Raw genomic sequence first — 23584 nt, forward strand, 5'->3', positions numbered from 1 at the left:
ACTAGAATGTAAGCTCCCTGAGGGAAGACATTTTTCCTCCTTTGTTCAATGAAGAATTCTATGTGCCTAGAACAATGCCAGGTTAATTGCACGTTCTCAATAAATAGCTTATGAATGAATGAATGACTATTTCAGAACAGTAGTAAAAATGTAAGAGTAATTTTTTTTATTACCTCACAAATAATATCCTTCCTTTTAGTCTTGGTATATCATGTTACCTTGGGACTCCTCCTCACTGCCTTGATTGGGTACATCAGAAATGAGACCGTATAGCTGTTTTTAATCAGCATTGGTTAAGTAAGTGTATGCTAACATCTTAGAGAGGACCCCAAAAGTTCTTTAACATTATTGTTTTTTTCTTAAGAAATTTTCAGTCACGTGTGTGTATTACTCAAAATTTCTTCATTGCAAGTAAGAGAATCTCAACTGAAACTAGCTTAAGAAAAAAAAAAAAGAATCTGTTGACTCATACCTGGGACGCTCAAGAGATGCGATTGTTTTTTAATAGATGATTTCAGGGATTCAAATGTTGTCATCTGGAATATACTTCACTTTCTATCTTTCTCCATCCCTCACTTTCACTTTCGACTATTTTGGCTTCATTCTCAATGAGGGAGATTTATATTCTTCTTAAAGGTAGCAATCCCAGAGAATAGATCACTATTTATTCTTCCTTGCCAGGACCCTGATTTGCCAACCACTGAGTCTGGGGAATGGGGTGCTTTGATTGGCTAGCCTTAGACACACTCACTTCTCTGCCTAGAAGGCCAGGCCACATAATTGACAGTCCCATCAGAATCAGGAAGAAAGTAGGTTCCAAAAAACAAGGGATGAGGGAAGACAAAAAAGAAAAAGCACTGTACTATGCTTTTTCAGCAACATGTTCCTCATGTAGGCTTGCTTATATTATATAAGTGGTTTTCTATCAAGCAACAAAAATTAAAATATTTTGCAACAAGTTAGCATTTCCTTTTTCTTTCATAAGTAGAATTATGCCAATTGTTAACTTAGATTCATAAGTTTGTCTTCCTTTAGGCTCTCATCTCTAATGGAGTTAATGTCTAAAGAAATTTCATATTTAGTAATTACTTCCCAGCCTAGAACATGATAAGGAAACTGTTGTGATTAATGCCCAGCCTCAATTTATTACTGAGGAGGATTTTACATTTTAAATAACATTCTTCATCACTCTTAGCTGAAAATGGCAAAAAGAGAAGCAGAAGATCACAGTGCAGCACTTCCTTGGTCTTCTTTATCACCCTTGGCTAAAGCAACAGAAGTATCAGAGCAAGGCAGCCCTGAAGGCGCCATGGATGGGAATACTGGGGACCCAATTTACAAGTATACCTCCAATGATTTACCAAGGTAAGAATATTATCTCAGCAGCTTAAACTTAATTCTGAAGGGGAGAAAAGTACTTCTGGAAAGTCATCTTTGTAAATATTCAGTATTTGGTGGAGGTGATGCAAATAATAGCTTGGAGATGTGATGGGCTACAAAGGTTGTCTGGGTTAGAGCCTTTGAATTTTTTCTGCTTTGTGAGAAGAAAATGATAATTGGTGCAACAAATATAAACTATCCTTGGAGGCTGACTTGAACTGGTTGCATAATGATAATAATAATAATGGCAGGTAATATTTGCTATGCCTGTTACCATGCTATCATGGATTGAATTGTGTCCTCTCCCTGCAAAATATGTGTCAGCTTGGTTAGGCCATGGTTCCCAGTATTGTATGGTTGTCCTCCGTTTTGTGATTGTAATTTTATGTTGAGAGGATTAGGGTGGGATTGTAACACCACCCTCACTCAGGTCACCTCCCTGATCCAAGGTAAAGGGAGTTTCCGTGGGGTGCGACCTGCACCACCTTTTATCCCTCAATAGATAAAAAGGAAAGGGAAGCAAGCAGAGAGTTGGGGATCTCATAACACCAAGAAAGCAGCACCAGGAGCAGAGCGTGTCCTTTGGACACCGGGTCCTTGCGCCTGAGAAGCTCCTCAACCAGGGGAAGATCGAGGGCAAGGACCTTCCTTCAGACCCAACAGAAAGAGAAACCCTTCCCCTGGAACCAACGCCCTGAATTTGGACTTGTAACCTACTAGACTATGACAAAATAAATTTCTCTTTGTTAAAGCCATCCATCCACTTGTGGTATTTCTGTTATGGCAGCACTAGATAACCAAGACACATGCTAAGCACTTAACCTGCATCATACCAACTGAGTTCTCAACAACTCTGGGAGGGATATATAATAAGGCACATATTTTCTAAACACCTCCATTTTACAAATGAGGAAGAAAAGACCTAGACAAGTTAATTAACTTGACCAAGATCCCACAGCTAGTAAGTAGAGAAGACATGGTTTGAACCCAACTGGATCTAATGCCACAGCAAGATTGCTGTTACTGTTGTCAGGTGCCCCCGAGTCAGTTCCGATTCATAGCCACCCTATGTACTGCAGAACGAAACATTGCCCAGTCCTTCGCCATGCTCGCAATCATTGTTATGCTTAAGCCTATCGTTGCAGCCACTGTGTACATTACTTAACCATTATACTCCACAGTGCCTCTCAGGAGTATAAAGCAGAGGAGACAGGAGTATTTTTTCTGTTTTTTTTTTTGTCTGTATTAGAAAGTGAAAAAACTAGAAAGTGCCTGTCAGATGTTAATAAACTATTGGCTGGCTAAATGTGGTGCCATAGTTTTGGTTAAATAGAAAATTAAGAGTGTAAAAACATCAAAAAAAAATATTCATAAATTGGAGATGACGTTAATGTCTTTATTGAAGTGCTAGGTTATATTTCTTTTTTAGAACAGTTTGGTTGCTTATTTTTACACTTCCTCCCATCTTTTTTTAGCGTCTCTAAGTGAAACCTGGAGTCCCGGTGGCACAGTGGTTAAAAGCTCGGCTGCTAACCAAAAGGTCAGCAGTTTGAATCTACCAGCAGCTCCTTGGAAATCCTATAGGGCAGTTCTACTCCATTTTATAGGGTCACTATGAATCAGAATCAACTCAACAGCAATGGCTTTGGGGTCTTTTTTTTTTTTTTTTTTTTTTGGTTTTAAGTGAAACCTAAATTATCAGCTAATTTTTTTTTTTTTTTTTTTGCCTTATTCTTCTGTGCTATAAGTGCATATTAGCAGCATATAAGATTCTTTACACAGTGCACTGACTGGATATTAGTTTTAGTGAACACCCTATAGATAAATCGTAGGGATATAAGTCTTAAATTGTAGCGATGTAAGTCCTTGGGATAGTGTTCTTTCCAATAAGATGATGGAAAAATTGTCTAAATAGAATTTTCAAATATTCCTTTATAGACAAGTTAATTCTAATATAATGTTTTACATGCATTTTTATTTCCTTTAGAATTTATTTTTACAAATTTTCCGTTTCAAAAGGCATTGTATTCACTTTTTGCTCCAACTATTTTTTCATGCATTTTTAGCTACTTAATTTTTGTTGTTGTTGTTAGAGATAAATGTATTTTACTCATTCATTTTCTTCTTTTCTCTTGATTATTTTCTTTCTTTGATTCTGAATCTGTTTAACTCTGGCTGTAAAATTTGTCCTTTTTGTTATATGTCAGTCTTTTCATGTGACACTTTCCTGCTGCCTGTTTTTTTTTTTTTTTTTTTTTGGCAGTGTTTGTTTCCCTGTGTTTCTTCTATTTCTTTGTCAGACCCTAACTTCTGTTCTGTCACTACTGCCTGTTACCACCAACATTGGCTATGAAGTATGTAGAAAATTAGATAGCCCTCTTCTTGGCAATCGAATGGAAAGTCAAAAGACAAGGCCCAGAGGTCTTTTACCTTTTTAAAAAACAAAATAATGAGTTTCAACCTGAAAGGAATCAAGTTCATGAAGGCTAATGGTAATCTGAGATTTGATGGTTTTAATATGATTATCAGAGAGAGGCAATTTTCTCTAAGAGTAAAGGCATTTTCCCCTTGATTGAGGTTAAAATTTCTCTTGTCTCCTTTTTGTTTTCTTTGCCACCTTCTTCCGCCAACTTTGTGGTCTTTTTATGAGAAATAATTATTAAAATGTTGTCGATTTGTTTTTCTTTTACTTCTATCACAGAGGTTGTGCTTATCTTCACTAATTAGCACCTTGTACTTTGTTTTTTTTCAAAATATGTTGACACATATTAGATGCATTCATGGCAACCATACAGTGACCAGTGACTTTATTCTCGTGTTATTATCTGATGCTATTAATGTACTGTTTATTAAATTTGCATCATCCACTTTTCTTTCTTCTCTTTCTTGTGTTCTGCCAATGTGGGGTCTTTTTCTTTTCTGCTGTCACTCTTTTCTGCACTTCCTTGTAACAGAGTAAAACCTGCTGTGCCAGGAACCCTCCGCCCAACAAAAAAACTAATCATAGTGTAAGATGAGTTCAGTAGATTGTGCCAAAGAAGTTCCAACCCTTACATTTTATGACTCACCAGTTGGAGGTCAGATGACTGGAAAAGTGTAGCTTCATTCCTGTGGCTGCCTTCCTGAAAGCAGCACAATAGGAAACTTTTCCTACCCAGCTGCTCTCTGACGTATTCCCAGGTGACCTGCCATGGAATCAACCTTTGAGACATGGGTGGCAAAAATCAGTTATTTATTAGTAAGACAAGTATCCAGGAGCAGACCCGCCGTATTCATAGAAAAAAAATAAATTCATAGAAGGTACCTCCAAATGCTCAAGTGGAAGATTTCCAAATTATAGTTGCATTAAAAAATTAAGAGAATATTGTAAACAACAATTATCTCTTTCTGTTCTAATGACTTTTGACTGGTGATCAACTAAGGAATGTGATTTCATTATTTTTTTAATAGGAAGTTGCCGAGTTTTTTTTATCCTGCTGGCAATTGAATGTATTATCACTTCTTTCAGGTGCCTGAGAAAGCAAATTACTTTCAGTAAAACTTTAAATGACGACGTAAAGTGAATTTTAAAAAAGTGAATGCCAACAATTTTTAGTTATAGATGGATTGTCTGTATTGTTTTTTCACAGGCATATCTTGATTTTAACAGCACCCAGTCTATTTACGGAAGAGCCCTGGTGGTACAGTGGTTAAGCACCCAGCTGTTAACCAGAAGGTCAGCGGTTTGAACACATCAGTTGCTCTCCAGGAGAAAGATGTGGCAGTCTGCTTCCGTGAAAATTTACAGCCTTGGAAACTCTATGGGGCGGTTCTACTGTGTTTTATAGGGTCGCTATGAATTAAAATTGACTTGACGACAATGAGTTTAATCTATTTACTTACTTCTTAATATCTTTTTACTTGTCTTGGGTGTTTTTAATTGGAACGATTCTTGGACCCTTTTTGAAATATAAACATTTGGTTATCTAGCCTTTTCTAGGGTTTAAATTTGGTAATGTCATCATACCAAAAGTAAGCTGTCCATTCCCAGCATGGAGTGGGTGGCAGAAGGGAGTGAGAAAGAGGCAGTAATAGTGATGCAGAGCCACCCCATTCATTGTTTTAGACCTCTATTTTGCCCAACAAATTACACTTTCTCCAGTTCATAATTGTTTTTTCCTTCAAGCCTTTTTTATATCTGTATAAACTAAGCATTAATATATTATTTATTTTTTTAAATGTTAAAAGATTAGATCACTGTTTCTTTTTAAAAATTTAAATTTCCTCTTGAAAACATTTAATAGTGTATAAACTTCCCCCAATTTTAGATTTAATATGTGCCTTATTTTTATTATTTTGTACTTTTTCACAGCAAAAGTATTTTTTTTTTTTCTTTCAGGTAGAATAGTATAGGCCCCCAATCCTGTACTCAGATGGGTCCTTTATGTATCTCAGAAACTGCTCTTTTTCAAATAATTCCTTCTTCTACAAAAGCAAGCATTTAACAAACGTTTATTGAATTAGTCCTAAGTGGTATACGTGTGGTTTGAATATAATATGTGGTTATTGTTCAGTCATTAAGTTACAAGTAAAATTAGACAGATTATATGTTACAGAAGAACCTAAAATTGCTCTGCAACTGGGATGCCCTTACCAACCCAAACCAAACCAAACCAAACCTAGTGCTGTCGAGTCGATTCCGACTCATAGCGACCCTATAGGACAGAGTAGAACTGCCCCATAGAGTTTCCAAGGAGCGCCTGGTGGATTCAAACTGCCGACCCTTTGGTTAGCAGCCATAGCACTTAACCACTACGCCACCAGGATTTCTCCCTTACCAACATCTAGGCTAAATTAGAATTATATTTTCCTCTGGAGTTGGAAATAAAATTTGTGGGGAATTTTCACTTTTATTATATTTCTTTTTCTTTTCTATGATGTTTAAATTACACTTTATCCAAGAATCTAACAATTGTAGGAAATTATTTGTGTCTTTGGAGGTTATTCATTACGGTAAGTTGGGAAAAGGGCAGGATGAAGTTTAATGAAATCTTTGTGCTTTATGTACTCCAGAGATTTCAAAACAGTTCACGTTCACGCAACATATGTGGCGTTATTATTTTGTCAGCCTCATTCTAGTATTTTAAACTGTTGGTGATTTATTATTGAACATACGGTCATTTTTCTTTGGGTTTATATTTTCTTATTTGTATATATTCCAATTAGAGTGTTTAATTACCATTAAAACATTAATAGGATAAAGATAAATTTTACAAATGATAGTATTAAAAAAATCACTAACTCTTCAGGAAGGTTTAAATGCCATAAGAATATAAGAATATAAAGCGAGAAATATATGCTTGTCAAATATACAGTATAAATAAATAATTTAGATGAAAATGGGTGACTACATTTAACAAAGAGACAACCAAATAATGAAGGGCTAAAGAGTGGTTGTTAGATTTGATGTACTTCATTGTATATTGTAAGTAATTGCTATCCATAAAAATTCTATGGCTCTGTATAAGAAAAAAGAGACATTTTGACAGGCAACACTGGTATGAAGCGACAGCAGGAACAAATCCTTGGCAACTGTCATTATCCTGCTGTTGAAGTCGTATCCAAACTGTGTGATAACTTAGACCTGCATGTTTGTTCCTGAGCTGTGGTCTGTCAAAGTAGCCACACATCCTACTTATGAACAAATTTGCCACATGTGGATTTATGTCACAGAATCTAAACTTTGCTAGGCTGCTTTGTGTCTCAAAAAAGGGGGGGAAATAAAAACCCTGTGTCATTTTATGCTTATGTTGAAATTTCTGATTAAACTTTCCTGATTAATTAAAAGTAGACTTTTTAGAAAATACCATGTTAGTTTACCTATTAGCCTGTTACGGAATTTAGTCAACATTAGGAAAAATTTTAATAAAATTAAAAATAAAGGAAACATAATTTATATTACTAATGTCCATTAAATTTAGTCAATTTTTCCTATGCAGTGAATGTGGAAAGATGATTGAATAACTTAGGCTACTTAGGCTACTTTCAGTGGAAAGGAACAGAAAGCTTAACCAAAAATGACTTAAACAATGAGGAACATTCATGATCTCACATAACAAGTACTCCAGACGTAGGGCATTTCTAGGGTTAATTTCAGTGCGTCAACAGTGTTACCAAAGAACCTTGTCTCTGTATCTTTCCCTCTGCCATTCTCAGAATACTGGCTAAATCCTTTGGATTGTCCTCTTATGCTTGCAAGATGGCTCCTGTGGTTCCAGACATCACATGTTCACTCAACAGTGTCCATCTGAAGAAGAATGTTTCTTTACTTATATCTCTTTTTATTTGGGAAAAAACCTTTCCCCAGAAGACTTTTCCTCAAGTCCTACTGGCCAAAACTAGGTCACAAGATAATTTCTAAACCTATCAGGAGCAAAGGAAATAGAATTACCATGATTGGCTTTAGCCCACTGAAGATTCACGCACTGGAGCTGATCAGGGGATAACTTCCATTGTCATACATGAAGGATAAATCCCCAAACATAACTGAGCCTTTTTATCTAAGGGAAAATGGGGGGAATGACTTTTGGGGAGGAATAATCAACATTGCCTTATATAACATTTGTCTTTAAACCAAAAAACAAACCCATTGCTGTCAAATTGATTCTGATTCATAGCGAAATATGTAGGACAGAGTAGAACTGCTCCATAGGGTTTCCAAGGTGGAGTTAAGCTGTCGACCTTTTGGTTAGCAGCTGAGTTCTTAACCACTGCCCCACCAGAGCTTTTAGCTTGATTATATTTTACTTCTTAAATTGTGTTTGTTTCTTGTCAGCGACACTTTTTATAAATGACACATTTTTGTACCATGTCATAATTATCAAGGAATAAGTACTGCATATCAATCACTGCTTGAGTTCCTGTGAGAGTGTAAAAGATGTCAGATAAGGATCTTACCCTTGGAAAGTGGGATATGACATCATTTGAAATTGCATAACAAGTAAAAAGCAAACATTGATATGGAAAACAGTATATCAATTCATACACAGGACCTAGGAAAATGATTTGGAATAAAGAACTGACTAGGATCTGCTGAAGTTAACTCTCATCTGCTGATCAGCTTGAATATCTTTGATGAGGCCTTCTGTGTGCCTCAACCTCTGAATTTCTCCCCCATAGTAGCCAGACTTTTTCTTCACAGCCCTAATCCTACTCAGTAATTATAAATTTATACGTGTGACTATTTAACATTTCTCTTTTCCACTAGACATGTATTGTCATTATGGATGGGAAAAAAAAAAAAAAAAAAACCCTGTTGCCGTCGAGTTGATTTTGACTCCTAGGGATCCTCTAGGACAGAGTAGAACTGCCCCGTAGGGCTTCCAAGGAACTGCTGGTGAATTCAAACTGCTGACCCTTTGGTTAACAGCCAAGCTCTTACCCACTGTGCCACCAGGGCTCCAACTTCTAGAAAATATAATCTTTGAGTTAGCTTAACATTTATTAAAGAAGTTAAAGATGTGCAGTAATGAGTATGGATAAGGTATAAATAACGGGTATGAACACCATTGGCAAAAAGTATGCAAGCAAGAAAACTGTGAAGGGCAATGTGGTGCAATTATAGCTGAGAGATGTTACAGGGGACAGTAAGTAGCATAAGTAGAAGTATAAAGCAAAAAAAGCCCTTGATTAAGAAGTATGACTTTGATTAGAATTTTTCCTCAAATGTCTATAAAAAGTCACTAAGGTTCACCAATGCTGTTAAAGCAAACGAAATGAGAAGAAAAATTGCCCTTGTCAAAACAAGAGTCATGTCCTTAAATCTTATCATGGTCTATTTCTCCGCTTTTTCTGTCCTTCTCCCTGAGCATATTGCTTTATACTTTTTAGGTCTTTAATCTTTACTTAGTTGTTGCTTTGTAAAGGAAAAATTATAAATTAGATTTAATGAAAATCTCAGGGAGTAAGCATAATTAAATACTGGTCTAGGATAGCAAGTGGGACCGTAAGTGCCACCATGTAGATTTATCCCTGATGATCTTACTAAGTTGGAAACCCTGTTGGCATAGTGGTTAAGTGCTATGGCTGCTAACCAAGAGGTCAGCAGTTCAAATCTGCCAGGCACTCCTTGGAAACTCTATGAGGCAGTTCTACTCTGTCCTATAGGGTCACTATGAGTCAGAATTGACTCAAGGGCAGTGGGTTTGGTTTGGTTTTTGGATCTTACTAAATAGACTCAAAAGCCAAATGTAGGTGAGGTATTTTCCTATTTGAGAAAAAGGAAAAAAGAAGTTAGATAATCTCTTAATGTGCCTTCCACCTTCCAAGTTTATAATTCTGTGATTTATCATGCCCATTGTATCATATGTAAAAATTATTTGCCTATAGTTTTATAGTTTTAAATTAAGTGATAGTTGTCTATCCCTCTAAGGTTAAATTTGACAAATTTTACTTCATCCTCTTCCAAGAACGCGTAAAATCCTTAAATATTTACATATTTTATATACATGTAAGGAGCCCTGGTGGAGCAATGGTTAAGTACTTGGCTGCTAACCAAAAGATTGGCAGTTTGAACCTGTTCAATGGCTCTGCAGGAGAAAAGACTTGGCGATCTGCTCCTGTAAACATCACAGCCTGAAAAAACCTATGGGGCAGTTCTGCTCTGTCGCATTGGGTCACTATGAGTTGGAATCAACTCTATGTAACTATATGTGTATATAACTATATAACTATAACCCAGACCGAGTGTGGTCGATTTGATTCTGACTCATAGCGACCCTGTAGGACAGAGTAGAACTGCCCCATAGTTTCCAAGAAGCACCTGGAGGATTCGAACTGTCAGCCCTTTGGTTAGCAGCCGTAGCACTTAACCACTATGCCACCAGGGTTTCCCATATAACTATATAGCTATATATATATAACTATATATATATGTATATGTATGTATAACCATGTCATGAATTGAATTATGTCCCCCCCAAAAATGTGTGTATTAATTTGGCGGGGCCATGATTTCTAGTATTGTGTGGTTGTCCTCCATTTTATGATAAAGAGGATTAGGGTGGGATTGTGACACCCTTACTAAGGTCACAATCCTGATCCAATGTAAAGGGAGTTTCCCTGGGGTGTGGCCTGTACCACCTTTTATCTTTTAAGAGATAAAAGGAACGGAAATTGAGCAGAGAGTGGGGACTTCATACCACCAAGAAAGGAGTCCTGGGAGCAGAGCTTGTCCTTTGGATCCAGGTTCCCTGCTCGGAGAAGCTCCTACTGGGGGGAAGATTGATGAGAAGGCTGAGAGAGAGAGAAAGCCTTGCACTGGAGGTGATGCCCTGAATTTGGACTTTTAGCCTACTTTACTGTGAGGAAATAAACTTCTCTTTGTTAAAGCCATCCACTTGTGGTATTTCTGTTATAGCAACACTAGGTGACTAAGACAAACCATATAGATACGAATAACCATATTATTCATTTTACATACCCAATTCCTGAAGAATGGTTAAAATTACCAATAACTGATAGTAAAGTGTAACTCAGAAGTAATGTAGCTGATGTTTTTAAAAGAAACATACCAGAATGTTTGCATCCAAGTGAATGTAAGTGACTGTGCCCCTGCCCCTAAAATATCCACTTTAGGAAGTAGTTTATTCTAATAATAATGCCACTTCACAAAACTTTTTTTGAATTCTTCTTTGAATTTGGCATTAGAAACTGTGGCACCTTCTTTTTAATATCTTCAGTGTGGTCTGTGTATTAAGTGATGAGAAAATTTAATCTTATGTAGTCATGTTTGTATTTTTATTATCAATATGGAGGATACTATGTATCATTTGGAGCCCTGGTGGTGCAGTGGTGAAGAGCTTGGCTGCTAACCAAAACGTCAGCAGTTTGCATCATCCAGCCATTCCTTGGAAACCCTATGGGACAGTTCTCGTGATTAGTCAGGATCAGCTCTATGACAATGAGTTTTATATATCATTTATTCCTTGTTTGGCCTGTGGACTTGGTTAGAATCCCTATAACTGGGCAGGTAGAGCCCAAAAGCTGATGGAGCTTTTCAAGGAAATCTCCTTGGGACTCTGCCTACATCTTGAGCTGCTTCAGGGTCTAGGTGACTTAGCATAGGATAGGGAGGAGAGGTAGTTACCTCTTCTCCCTGCTGCTGTGTGAACTGTTCTGGCATCACAAGCACTGGAATTTTGGGGAGCATTTCAAGGCAGCACCTTGGCATAAACCTCATTGTTATGTGATGCACAGGGCCAGCAGGGAGGCAGCGAGGGGGAGAAGAGAGTTGGTGACTCTCACCAATACATTTTTATAGGGACTTAGGAGGCACTTTTAGGAATTTACTAAAGTTCCTAGAAGGGGATTCTTTTGGGGGTACTCATAAATAAAGGGGAGAACTTTGAGGGGGAATAAAGTCTTGCATTATGATGGAGTATTCATACTGGCAGTCATTTGGGTTAAATTCCTTACTCTTGAGGTTGACATAAGGAAACCCTAGTGGTGTAGTGGTTAAGTGATACAGCTGCTAACCAAAGGGCCGGCAGTTCAAATCTGCCATGTGCTCCTTGGAAACTCTATGGGGCAGTTCTACTCTGTCCTATAGGGTCACTATCAGTCAGAATTGACCTGACGGCTCTGGGTTAAGGTTGACATCAAGGAGAACAATTCTGTCTTGCAACCTACAACCCTTTGGGCCAACATTTCCAACAAACTATTGGGCCAGATGGTCCAGAGACTGGGCCTGCAATGGCAGTACTATATTCTTATGTCCCTCTGTGATTAGCAATGAAAGATTAATATTAAAATAATCACAAAAATCAAAGCCGCATTTGATAGCTGTTAAAATTAAACATTTCTGATAGTGATTTAATTTGTGTAATGTATTTTAGTGAGTAATTTTTTCAACCAATTAGTATAGAGCATTTCTCCTTATCTCAGTATATTAGATAGGCCATTCAAGTCCCCTGCCAGATATGTTTCTTCTTTTGGGAGGCATCTGAGAGCCCATCTTACCCTACCTTCACTGAACCTTGTTATCCTGCTGCCTTATTCATAGTTGGTTGGACCACTGATGAGTGGGTACCTTCCCATCCACAGGCTTGCCAGTAGCTTTTAAAGTTGCCTGGCTTGAGATTTCTACCCAACAGTGGTCCTATACTGGGTAGTGATGAAACTAAACTCTGGGGAATTTGGATGTGAGTCATACAGACAGAGTTTGCAGAAAGTAGTATGGCACAGAAGTAGGGAGACACATAGAAAAAATTAGCGGAAGCCATGAGGGAGTGAGGAGGAAGACAGAGGGAGGTTAGGCAATAATGATACAGGAAAAGAAAGCACATAGACACAGAAGGAGGGATGGGGTTGTTGAGTCAAAAAACATGGCAGACTACTAGAGATGTTGTTGAATCACTCTTGTTTCCTGGACAGAAATGAATGACCTTCCAATTTTCTCTGTGGCCTGGTGGAGTGGTTTTATTTCCTTTCTTAACTTTCTATATAACCTGGTAATAAGTTCTATCATCTGAAACACAAATGCCTCTCTGTTCCTTGCAAGCTGAAAGATTCTAACATCCTCAATTTAAGCATCAATTATTTAATAAACCAAGTGTGTAGATTTAATTCCCGTGTGGTATAAGTTAGCTTTGCCATGTTCTGTGGTCATCCTCTTAAATACCTGATGACTAGGAAACACACTTTGTTTGTTATAAGAAAGAAGAGTTTGAGAATGTGTAAGGAACTAATGCAAACCTGCCATCACCACTGATAAATTAAAGCTGAAGACTACAAATGGTGGACCAATAGTGACTTTTTAACATGAAAAACTACCCCTTTCTTTTCATTATGGTATTAATTTTTAATTACTAAATGAAAGCAGGTAATAAATATATAGTAGAATCATCTACTTTAATTCTTTTTACCGTTTACCAGGTAAATCTCATGTAATTACTGTCCTAACCCTACTAGAATTATATGGAGTGAAGAAGGGGAGGGGATGGAGAATTTCCCAAAAGATGGCAGTGCTATTATCAGAAGACAGAGGGAAGAGATGAGAGGAAGACAAAATTAATACATAGCCCTTGCAATGACTAGAGGGAGGCAAAACATAGTTGATAGAAGATTACATTTCAGTAAAATATATAATGACCATATCCCAACATGGAAAATGGCTATTAAACAGCATTAAGTAAAAAAGGCAAAGTATATAATTGAAGCAGTAATAATAAGGCAGAAACACTGGAATATGGAAAAGTAAAAACCTTTTGCTTTGTGGTGGTGAGATAATGAATTATTACATTAATAGCCTTTAGTTTATTTGTAAAAATATTTGACAATGAACAATGCATTCATAAAGAAAAAAAAAAGACTACTTCATTCTGCTTTTAAGTAGGGAATTCTGTTTTTCACATAAGATTTTGCTCTCTGAGTAATTTCTGAGAACTGTTCATGAGATCTGCAAACCTTTTCTCCTGGTTGTTTATCGCGGTTCCTCCAGGATCAAGAGCATGGTGGCCATTTGCAGCCCCATTGCCCTTGCTGTAGAAATGCTGCCACTGTGACATAACTGCTACCACATGCCACCGCTCGCCACTGTCGGCAAAACCTGAGTAGCTCAGGTGGTCTGAAGGGAGGTCCCACCTTTGTCAGAGCTAGAGTTCAAGTACAATTCAAGATGCTGTTTTCCACAGTTTTCAACCTGGGAGGATCCTCAGCGTATAGGGAAGGTCACTTCTCTCTCCAGTACTGTGCTCAGACCAGGACAAAACTGGATAGAAATAATGTGACAACAACAGCAATGACAATAAAACACAACTGCTTGGGTTCCAGAGTTTTACTTTACTGACCGAATATGTCAACATACGTACATACACACACGCACATTTTCCTGTGGCATGTCACTACCTTTCTTTCAGAGGAAAAAATTTAACCATTTTACACACTCCTGACCATAAAGAGGGCAGTTCAGAAGAAATATTTGTGATTGTAATGACATTTGTGGATGAGAAACATTTGGAGGAGGGGCTGTCCCTGCAGAACTTTTCAATACCCAGCATATGTTCGTTCATAATTGAGGGGAAAGAGTTATATTATGTACAAAACCTATTGAGGCACTAGCAAATGGAAAATATACAAACTTCATTTGTGTAAAAATAGTCCTAATTACAGTAATACATGGAAGCTATCCTCTATGCCTAAGCACCACACAGCACAGTATTGTCAAATATGTTGAAGCTTGTTTTATTATACCAGTGAACTCTATACCTGGATAAAGTGCTCCAACCCACCAGTGACTCCGCAGAAGAGAAGACCTGAAGATCTGCTCCTGTAAAAGGAAACCCTATGGGGGCAGTTCTACTCTGTCCTGTAGGGTCGCTGTGAGTTGGAAATGACTCAACAATATATTCCACCTACCTAATCTAGTATTTACATAGATAGGTGTATTGCCCTGGGTCACGTGGTCCTCTGTTGACACATCATAGTTGCCTTCTCACAACTTAAAATATTAGAGGGAACATCGGCTCTAAAAAATTTTAGTTTATAGATGAAGAAATAAAGATACCAATTTTAGAAATAACTTGCCTGCAGTTAGGCAGTGTGCTGACTCTCCTTTTGAGGCTCCTCGTGATTAAGCTCCATGTTATGTAGACAGACTTCCCACCGTCCGTCCCCTCTCAAGCTACCTTCTGTTTTTTTCCCTTAAGTGGCCTGATCATTCAGGCTGTGCTTATTCCCACTTGCATTCCTTTCTCTCTCCCCTTGTGTTCATCTAAATGCTACTCCTCCGTCTTAAATTCCAGGAAAGATTAGTAACTGTCCTAGTTTGTCCGAGACTAAGGGAGTTCCCCAAATGAGTGTCTTTCAGTGCTAAAATCAGGACAGTCCTGGGCAAACCAGGACACGTTGGTTCCCCTAATCCCAGGTCTGCTGTGAAGCTTTTACCACCTTTTTTCCAGCCCGCACCAAACACACCTTCAACGAATTCTTTTTGCATTCAAAGTTAGTACACACTCAGTTCCAAGCAGTTTAAATACACATTCTCTAATTATTTATTAGGGGGTAGTTTGCAAGCTTCTTTAGGGTAGGTTCCATAGCTTTAACTTTTGTATTCTCTAGTACTTAATAGGAAGCTCTGGTGGCAGTAGTGGTTAAGTGCTATGGTTGCTAACCTAAAGGTCAGCAGTTCAAATCCACCAGGCAATCCTTGGAAACTGTATGGGGTACTTCTGCTCTGTCCTATAGGGTTTCTATGAGCTGGGATCTATATGATGGCAGCGGGTTTGGTTTTTTGGTGGGTTTAGTGCTTAGTAGAGTGCTAGTGTTTTAAAAAGTGCTTCGAATAGTTTAAAATGTGTACTTATATTCTTTCAAGGATTACACAAACTTTCTTCCTTAGTTTAAGGAAAGCAATGAATCTTAATGGTTGTGAGCATGGGTTTTATTTTGGGACAGGCTTGAGCTCGAATTCCTACCCTATCACCTACTGATTAGGTGACCTTGTGCAAGTTAATTAACCTTTCGGAGACTCAGTTTCTTAAATCTGAAAGAGAGATAAAAATTCTATCCACTTCCCAAGGATATTGTAAGGGTTAAACAAAATAATGTCTGTTAAGTGCATAGTACCGTGTCTAGCACAAAGCCCATAATTAGTTATTAAATAGCACTTGTTAATAAGTGATTAAAAATCATTTAATTGTATTTGTCCATGCTTTGCTTCTTTCAGGGAGTTTATGTCATCTCAGGCAAAAGCAGTTATTAAAACTCCTGAAGATTATTTGCAGACTCAGTTTGGCCCCAACAAACTTTTGCATTCAGCAGTGGTATCAGAAGGGTCGGGACTTCAGGATTGCTCCACACATCAAACAGTATCAGATCACAGCCGTGATGAAATATCAGCTCGAGATAGCTACAAATCAAACAGTAAAAACAATTCTTGCCTTATATCAGCATCCAAAGGAAACAGACCTGTCAGTGCTCCGGTGGGTCAACTGAGGTAATCAAAGCTGTTCTCTGTTCTTTTTAACTGAGTGTTGAAGCTATTTCCTTTGAGTGGAATTTATAATGATTCAATTGACTGTTTCAGACATTAAAATGTAGCACATCTCAAGGGTTTTGTTTGTGTTTTTGCTTTGTTTTGTTTTGTTTTTTTGAAAACACCAGAGTAGAGTGTTACTAATTACACTTGTGGGAAACGTAAGATATACTTCAACCTGGTTAATCTGAAACTCTGAAAAGAATATTTGAAGCAGAATCAAGCTAATCAAGCCATGAAATATCTTTGCTTACAGGATATTTAAGAATAGAAATGCATACTTTTGATATTTAATATTTTGAAACAAAATGGAATTGAAATGAATTTATTATAAAACCACTTTGGTATATATGCTTTCCACATAGAGATTGTTAGCAGAAACTGTTAACCTAAAAGTTTATGGACAGAAGAAAATGTTGGTAAAAATAAAAATCACCTCAAGAAACTCATATTCCATTATTTTCAGATGTTTGAACATGTGTATTGTGATTTTAATTTACCAGAAGTTTTTATTTTAAAGTGTTTACTTTGCTTCTGTGGCACTGAGAATTAACATGGTTAAAGAACTCTGAGATTAAAAATTTGGCATGTTAGTTCGTCAATTTTACCTTATACTTTTGCCTAGAAAATAATAAAGGTCAAAACTGGTTTTGAGTGAGGACACATATAAAAGGAATCTTAACTCTTATTGCCCCCAAACAATTTGAAATGAGGGCAATTATAATTACCTTCAGCATCATAATTTTGGTTATAATCTATTTGAATTTCACGGTTTTAAAAAAAATCAAGAACTTTCATAAACATGAAAAAAAGAAAAAAGCCATTTATTATTGTTATTGTTATATATTGTAATTATATAGTTATTAATATAAGACCATATTATAATTTTGCTTTCTATCAGAGTGTAGCAGATAGAAATATATATGATTTTTAAAAATGAGTGTTATATTTTATAAGTAAAATGATAAAAATGATTTATTCTGAGAAAAGTGTTTTACATGAGCCGTTTTGACATACTTACCCTGTTTCAATTTTTTTGGAATATTTAACTAGATAGGGACAATATATCTTATAAAAAGAATTTTTTGGCGAACATTTATATACATAGGAACAGTCTTTGGGATTTATATCTGTAAAACAAATCCAGGATAATATTTATTTAAAAGTGTCTACTAACATGCACTAATTCTTGTGTTTTATTTTCTTCAGAGTTGCAGCGTTCTCTTCTTCAAAATTTCAGTCTGCCCGGAGCTGGCATAGAATGTCTCAAAGACTCAAGCTTCAACCAAGAATGATTAGAGCAACAGCTTACAAAAATGGGTCTAGAACAGCCTTTGCCAAAGTTATTGTACCAACCATCACCTTGGTAACTAGTGCTCCAAAGTTTTCACTGCTTCATTTCTTCCTTGCTGTCTTTACAATATTAAAAAATGAAAAAGATGACATTTATTGTTCAAATTTTCTTTTTAATAATCAAACCTGTAAATTTCTTATATATACATACATCTCACAAACATTTCACTCATTTCCTTTTTTTACCTATATATATATATAATATATATATATTAAACAGATACAATGTCTTTTAAAATGACAAAACACTTGAGGACTAAAATTAGACAATCATTAAGTATTCTCAGGGCTGTGATTTATTTACCTTTTATTTCTATATTTTCACCTGCTAGAAAATAACTATATTGGTCGAGTTGCTTGAGTTACTTAACTTGACAAGTGACTCAATTGCATTTCTATTTTGATCGTTAGAACCTTTTGTTTGGTGGAAATGTGTTGTTTTCATTCTAGTAAATCTTACCTCTTGTTTTCTTCTAGTTGCTGCAAGAATGCACGGAAAAGCTGAATCTGAACAGGGCTGCACGACGAGTGTTCTTGGCAGACGGCACTGAAGCCCTCGAACCTAAAGATATACCCCATGAAGCTGACATTTATGTTTCAACTGGAGAGCCCTTTATAGATCCATTCAAAAAAATTAAAGGTAAAAAAGAAAAAAACCCTACCCCCACACACTGTAAATTGCTTAAGGGGTGCAATTAAAAAATGATTTTCATCCTGTCTTTTTTGCATGGTTTAACAAAACTAATGTTTACGCATTTACAGCTCAGTAAGAGGATAATGTGCTTAATGAAAGAAAAATCCACTGACAGCCACGTTTATTGCCCTTCATTAGCATTGGTGCTTAATTTAATATAGATCTGAACAGACATTAGGGAGCCTGCAGGAGGTTAAATGGTGAAAATATAATAAATTAAATCAGAGATTATTGAATTTACTGTTTAGTTTCTGTGACACCCAACAGACATAATTCATTAGAATTATTTTCTCAGAAAACAGTTCAAAGTTTCTAGTATCATTTCTTCATTTATACTCTTGGTCTTTTTTCAGATGACATTAGCGTAATTATGGAAATGTGGCCAGTAATGAACGTATAATTCTTAATATACATATGATTTTCCTAATACAAATTTTTTAAGGTAACTGCTGCAGCTTGACTTTTTTTTTTAAACTTGAAGTATGTGTGTGTGTGTGTGTGTGTATAAAATCTTAGGTAAGATCTTTTAAAAAAATTTCAACATTTCAGGAATGTGGAGATTTTCTAAATTACACATGTTTTTTCTTCAGTGGGAAAGAATACATTTTAACAGAGAAATAAAAGTCCCAGCTATCCAAGAATATTCTTCCAAGCATGTCATATCCAGTGTCAGTTATCAAGTGCTATATATGGTAATCACGTTTAAATGACCTAAGAACTTTGCCTTAAAGATTCAGTATCTATCTGCTGTACTACCCTATGCATTTTATACTTTATTAGAAGTACTTTTGTCTGCAACTGCTATTAAGCTGGCAAATCAAAGGCAAGTCTAGGCAATAATTGCATAAGAAGAAGAAAATTAATTTTGGAGCTCATTACAGATGAAGTGATGAAAATCCATTTTCTATTAATGATATTGTGTAAAATGATAGCAGATTTCTCTCTCTTTGATCATACTTGATCTACAGGAAAAAAAAATTCTCGAATTCAATATAAAGCTCAAGATAATTGGTCATTGTAAAGAAACTTGTCGCTATAATACTCAGTAAAAATTACCTGTGTGATAGTGTAGACCCTTATATTTGCCAAATTCTCCTTTAACTTCAAAATATGATTGCCTTTATTTTGTTTTCAGTAAATCTCCTGCTTGTATCAAAACATGAATCCTTGTGAGCACATATGTCTAAGAAGTGACTTTTAAAAAAATTCAGATATTTATGTAGTGAGTGCATCATTAAGATCCTCAATTATTTTTATGAATAAATTCGTACCTTTTATACGGTTAATTATTTTTATGAATACTTACCTTTTATATGGTTAATGGTGTTGTAGAAGATATATATATATATGTTATTATAACTAAGCTTCTTAGAATATCCCCTGGACATGTATACTTAAAATAACAAGGTTACACACAAAGCTAAGCTTGGTGGATGATTTTTAAATGTACAAACTAATTGCCTCCTACTTTTTGTTTTCTGTTTTATTCTTTATAAAGCCATGTCCAGAACAAAAAACTTCTCTGCTTTGTCTGCATATCTTTGGCTGTGTTTCACTGTGACATGCACTGCTGTTCTTTTAGCACCAAAATGTTGGCACACACTCCTGAAAATTTCACACCATCTCTTGCTGGATCAGCAAGCTTAACCCACCAAAATCTGGTGTTGTGCAATGGTTTTTGACTGATAATCAATCTTTATGCTGCTCGACAGTTGTTGCTGGGACACGGAGTAGAGCAGGTGGCAGATGTGCCTTCTCTTTTGAGAAAAGAATTGTAGGTGAGCTTGGACACAGACTAGCACATCACACGTCCATTAAAAAGACTTAGGATAAGTATAATGGGGAAAAAGCCACTTGGTCTCAGTTAAACTCATAGATAAGCCTATACACTGGTATTTGGTTTCTTTCAAAACATTAAGAATATAAATGTAAATAAACAGAGTACATATATGAAAGATAATCTTGATTTAGATAATTTGAGGGAGTGTGTATGTATGGATACCTATATCTATCTATAGATACATATCTCACCCACATATTCACATACACTTTCAAATCTTCTAAATCAGGATAAGATTACCTTTCTGAATATATGTTTTGTAGATAAACCAATAATTTGCCACCTTGTCTTCATAGGTCTATCATAATAATAAAACATGTAGGGTATAGCTTTGGACATTGTGGATACATTTAGAGTAAGGAAGCATTATTACAATTTGGAAAATTGAACATGCTAAAGCTAAAGAGGAGCCCTGGTGGCACAGTGGTTAAGAGCTTGGCTGCTGACCAAAAGGTCGGCAGTTCAAGTCCACCCGCCGCTCCTTGGAAACCCTACAGGGCAGTTCTACTCTGTCCTGTAGGGTCACTATGAGTCGGAACTGACTCAACAACCACGAGTTTTAAATGGGAAAGCTAAAGAGGGGGGAAAACAGCTGGCAGGATTGGGTATTACTAATGTTATCTTTTCTAAATGGGCATGAATGTTTTATACGCAGTTTTCTAAAAAGGCATTAGAGTCATTAACTGGTCATTATTTTCATTATTGATTTGCATTCATTCAGCAAGCCTTTACTGAGAGCCTACTATGGCCAGGTACTAGGCCGGTTCTACAACACAGAGATGAAACAAGGAGCTCGAAGTCTGGTGTCTTTCTTTTTTTAATCATTATTCTTTCAGCTCTGCTTTTTAATTCAGTTCGATCTAAACTTAAACTAATAAACATTTGTTGAATACCTACTATGTATAGCCCTGGCATAGAGATAGAAGTTCTACTCTTCGAGGTACTTATACTGGATAAATAAGTTAGAAATCCTTAAAACTGAGAACACTATTTGACGGTGTAAATCAAACGACTCTGCCAAAGGAAAATTTACAGGAAGGCCAAATAAATCAATGTGTATTCTGGCAATTATATTTCCATACTTCATTGGTTTTCTTATTCCTTGGGAAAACAGTGTAGATAGTGAAGATTGCCTAAGAACTATTTCTAGATTTACCAAGGTAGAAAAAAGCCTACACAGCATCTCTGACTTTTTTTTGAGCTATTCTTCTACCCTTCTTGAGCATTGTTACTGACAACCAGTGGCACTGGATTTAATAGAAAGCCAGAGCTATTCATCAAATATCTCAACACAAAGCTATCATGTAGAGGTCAGGCCAAGGTCAAGACTGACATGTTGAAATGCAGTATTAGAATAATTCTTACATTTTGACTTTGAATGACTAATCAGAAAGATTAATTGTGTGTGGAAAAGATAAAAAAAAAATTTCCTCTAGACTATTGATGAAGATGTCTTGTAATTTTGGCATTTAAAGATGCTGACATTTATTAATGATTGTGCTGAAATTGTGAAGATGTAGTTAATGAGTTGTTTAAAAAGGCATTTGAAAAGTTTTCAAATTCATGGCCATATGGTTTATGTTTTATTAAGTTTCCGCCACCTTCTGCTTAACGGTGGCACAGTGAAAATTCTCAGATCATGTCCGTGGATTTCATAAGAGTTCGGCTCCTTTATAACTGCTAGGAGCTGTAGGCAATGCAAACATAGCATAAGAAATGGTTCCTGGCCTCCAATTAAATAAAGGTGTTAAGAAAATGAGGGAAAAAAATTATTTGAGCCTAATTCATTAGACCCGAGTTCCCATTGTATAAAGCTCTTATTATTTTGTTTTATATTTTTACCAGGTCTTTCATATTCTATTCTTCTATTTGTCCTTCCAAGTTACCATTTACAGTGATTCATTTTAGTCCTGAGTTTTGTTAACCAGAAATGAGACTGAGTATTGTGAATAAGATTTTACAGTTTTTATATGTTGCATTGTGAAAACGTACTTACAGGAAGGGAAAAAAAAAAATGATGAAAAGAGTTCTTGATACTACACCTAAGATCTAAATTTAAACCTTGAGATTTTCTGCTAACTGCCATGTTATCTACAAAATGAAATAATTTGCTGTGACAGCTTGTGATTGACAAGAATATGTGTGAGCACAGTTAAAATAGGCCATCTTTTCACGTAGAAGTAAATGTCAGTGAAATGATGGATTCTCATCATTTTAATTATTGATGATTTGGAAATATTTCAATTCCACGACACACAAGACACATTCTAAATAGCAGCATAACACTTTTTCTCATATCTGCGTCAATAATGAAATGTTCTGTCATATTTTGTTTTTCAAAAAATGCATTAGTTTAATGAACCTGCATTCATGCGTTATATTCTGTTCCATTGTATGTCTACCGAGTTTGTTGAATTTTAAATGCTTGTGTTAAAAGCACAAGTTTCAAAGCGTGACCCACTACCCACATCACATCACACCTTGCTATTCCTGCTGCTGGATCTCAAGACAGAACTCTACAGAGCTGCCCACACCAATGGCTGCTTCAGTTCTGCCAAAGCAAATATTGGGCTCTATGAAGCTAACCTGTAGGGTCATCAGTACTTAATTTGAGGAGCTACAGAAGGAGTTAGAGTTGTCTTTCCCAGATTCTGTATCATTGTATTATTTAAACAATGTGTTATTTCAATAATATGTGTGTTATACCCATCCATCTTATCTCTCACTCAGCTGCATTTACGCAAAAGCAGGAAAATGACTTAATAAAAAAAAAGAGGGGGGGGAAAAAAACAAAACGCTTTCTTCTGAGACAACACTTGATTCTTCTATCTATTTCTACAAGTAAGGGTAAAACTATAGGCATGTATGTCATGCATTTTCCTACTGCAAAAGTTTTAAACCTGTAACTAAGTGTATAGAGTATTTTTACTGTAAATATAAGTAGATCTGAAGACAACTGCAAGAGATGAGCCACACACACACACGAATCTACAAATGTCTTATCTAATAGGAAAATCTAGAGCTTGCATGTGGCCGACAGCATCTCCTATGCTGTGAAAATATCAAGTCATTGAGAAACACCTAAATTCTGGACATATATATATATTGTATATATGAACAGAGGCTATTCTTATTTGATAAAGATGCCTGCAAACCTAAAAGTGCTCTGGTAAAGTGAAAGCTTTCTACGTGTCACGCACTAAGCTATGTGCTTTAAGTATATTATATTTACTCCTTACAACCTTGAGTTAGTGCTACCGGTCCATAATCTCTTATCTGCAATTCCCAAATCCCAAATCACAGA

The 23584-nt window shown here is 36.2% G+C and overlaps 1 protein-coding gene across 1 annotated transcript in view; it reads left to right on the forward strand.

Annotated features, from left to right (window-relative positions):
* Nucleotides 1-1156: 1156 nt before the first annotated feature.
* The window catches only part of DCDC1 (doublecortin domain containing 1), a 522229-nt gene continuing 499801 nt past the window's right edge, over nucleotides 1157-23584 (forward strand). Inside the window, exons 1-4 of the mRNA XM_064289443.1 lie at nucleotides 1157-1365; nucleotides 16085-16354; nucleotides 17603-17759; nucleotides 18224-18386. Of these exons, the coding sequence (XP_064145513.1) occupies nucleotides 1202-1365; nucleotides 16085-16354; nucleotides 17603-17759; nucleotides 18224-18386 (754 nt within the window). The 5' untranslated portion in view covers nucleotides 1157-1201. The remainder of the gene's footprint in view (nucleotides 1366-16084; nucleotides 16355-17602; nucleotides 17760-18223; nucleotides 18387-23584) is intronic.

This window comes from Loxodonta africana, chromosome 7 (assembly GCF_030014295.1).
Source record: "Loxodonta africana isolate mLoxAfr1 chromosome 7, mLoxAfr1.hap2, whole genome shotgun sequence".
Lineage (NCBI taxonomy): Eukaryota > Metazoa > Chordata > Mammalia > Proboscidea > Elephantidae > Loxodonta > Loxodonta africana.